Raw genomic sequence first — 1,396 nt, 5'->3', positions numbered from 1 at the left:
CAAATCCAGGTCTTTCAAAAATACTCGATTGTTCTTTAGGTAAATTTTTTTCTATTAATTTATTAGTGTTTATATTAAGTCCTTCAGAATTTTGATTTTCACTATTTTTATTAAAAACATCTGATAATTTTCCTCTCGATCCTGAATTTAATTTTTCCTTATCGAAAGTCGAAACATATAGAATTTCCGAATCTCGTTGAAAACCCGTTAAATTTTTTACATTTTTTTTCCCATCTTCAACTTCGATTACCTGTAAGAAATTTTTTTTTTTTGCTGTAATTAATAACGTTAAATTAATTTGATAAATTTATTAAAAAATACCTTAAAATCACCACTTCGCAATGGATCTCCTCTTTGGCTAGCAAATTTTTTTTGCTGTAATTTTTTTTGAACGGCACTAATTCCAAATTTTTTAGAATCCGTGACGGTACCTACTATTTCTGAAAATTTAGGACTGACAGTATTTCCTTTATTTGGAGTTGTCACGACTCCAGTTTTATTTTTTAACGCTTGCATAACAATTAAAGATCTAAAATATTAAATAATTATTATTAAATAATTTTATTTTTTTTTATATTTAATAAAAAAAAAAAAAAAACTTCAACTTACTTTTCTTCCATTTTTTCTCTTTCTTTTTCCAAACGTTTCTGCTCTTTTTCTGCATATTTTTCAGCCTTTTTTTGAAATTTTTCATATTCTTTTAATTTTTTTTCTGCTTCTTTTTGAGCTTTTTCTTTTTTAGACTTGACTTCTTTTCTAAAAATAAAAAAAATTCATTCGTTACTATCATATTTTCACATAAATAATCTAATTAATAATAATTTAAATTTTTTTTTTTTAAAAACCTTTTTTTCGTTTCTTGCTCGGACATGACTTCATCCAAAAATTTCAATATTTCAACTCTGTTATTCAAAGCTGCTAATTCCTTTGGCGTTTGCATATTACAATTTAAAGACCATAAATTCGTACCAAAATTTGTTAAAAATCTTACGCAAAGTATGTGTCCTCTTTCTGCCGAATGATGTAATGCACTATTTCCAAAATTATCACTTTTATCTGGATCACCCCTAAAACATAAAAAAAAAAAAAAATTATTTTAAAATCTCATTATTATTGTTCTAAACATATAAAAACATGTCAGAACAATTTGAATCGATTGATATAGACATTTAATAAGATCATTGTTTTTTTTTAATGCAAACTTTGCAAGAATATTAAATTATTTTTCAAAAAAACAAAAGGAGGATGGAAAACAAAAATAGCGTATCATTTTTCAACTTATTTTTTGTACCGGTTTAACAGGAAAAATGCATTGTGTGTGTGTGTGTGTCTATACCATATGGTTAATTGCATATATAAATTATCGAACACACATGTCTCGAATAATGGAGATACA

General features: G+C 25.1%; 1 protein-coding gene across 1 annotated transcript; it reads right to left on the bottom strand.

The window, feature by feature from the left end:
- Phum_PHUM094950 (ankyrin repeat and SAM domain-containing protein 4B, putative) lies at positions 1 to 1,169 on the bottom strand (the record flags this gene model as incomplete). Its single annotated transcript, XM_002423860.1, has 5 exons — positions 1 to 250; positions 322 to 529; positions 610 to 756; positions 846 to 1,067; positions 1,135 to 1,169. Coding segments are annotated over 5 exons (862 nt in total), but the record flags the coding sequence as incomplete, so codon positions are not given.
- Positions 1,170 to 1,396: the final 227 nt, after the last annotated feature.

The sequence above is a fragment of the Pediculus humanus genome, genomic scaffold, assembly GCF_000006295.1.
Source record: "Pediculus humanus corporis 1103172107445 genomic scaffold, whole genome shotgun sequence".
Taxonomy (NCBI): Eukaryota; Metazoa; Arthropoda; class Insecta; order Psocodea; family Pediculidae; genus Pediculus; species Pediculus humanus.
The sequence above is the reverse complement of the archived record's forward strand: the minus strand, read 5'-3'. Positions and strand labels throughout refer to the sequence as shown.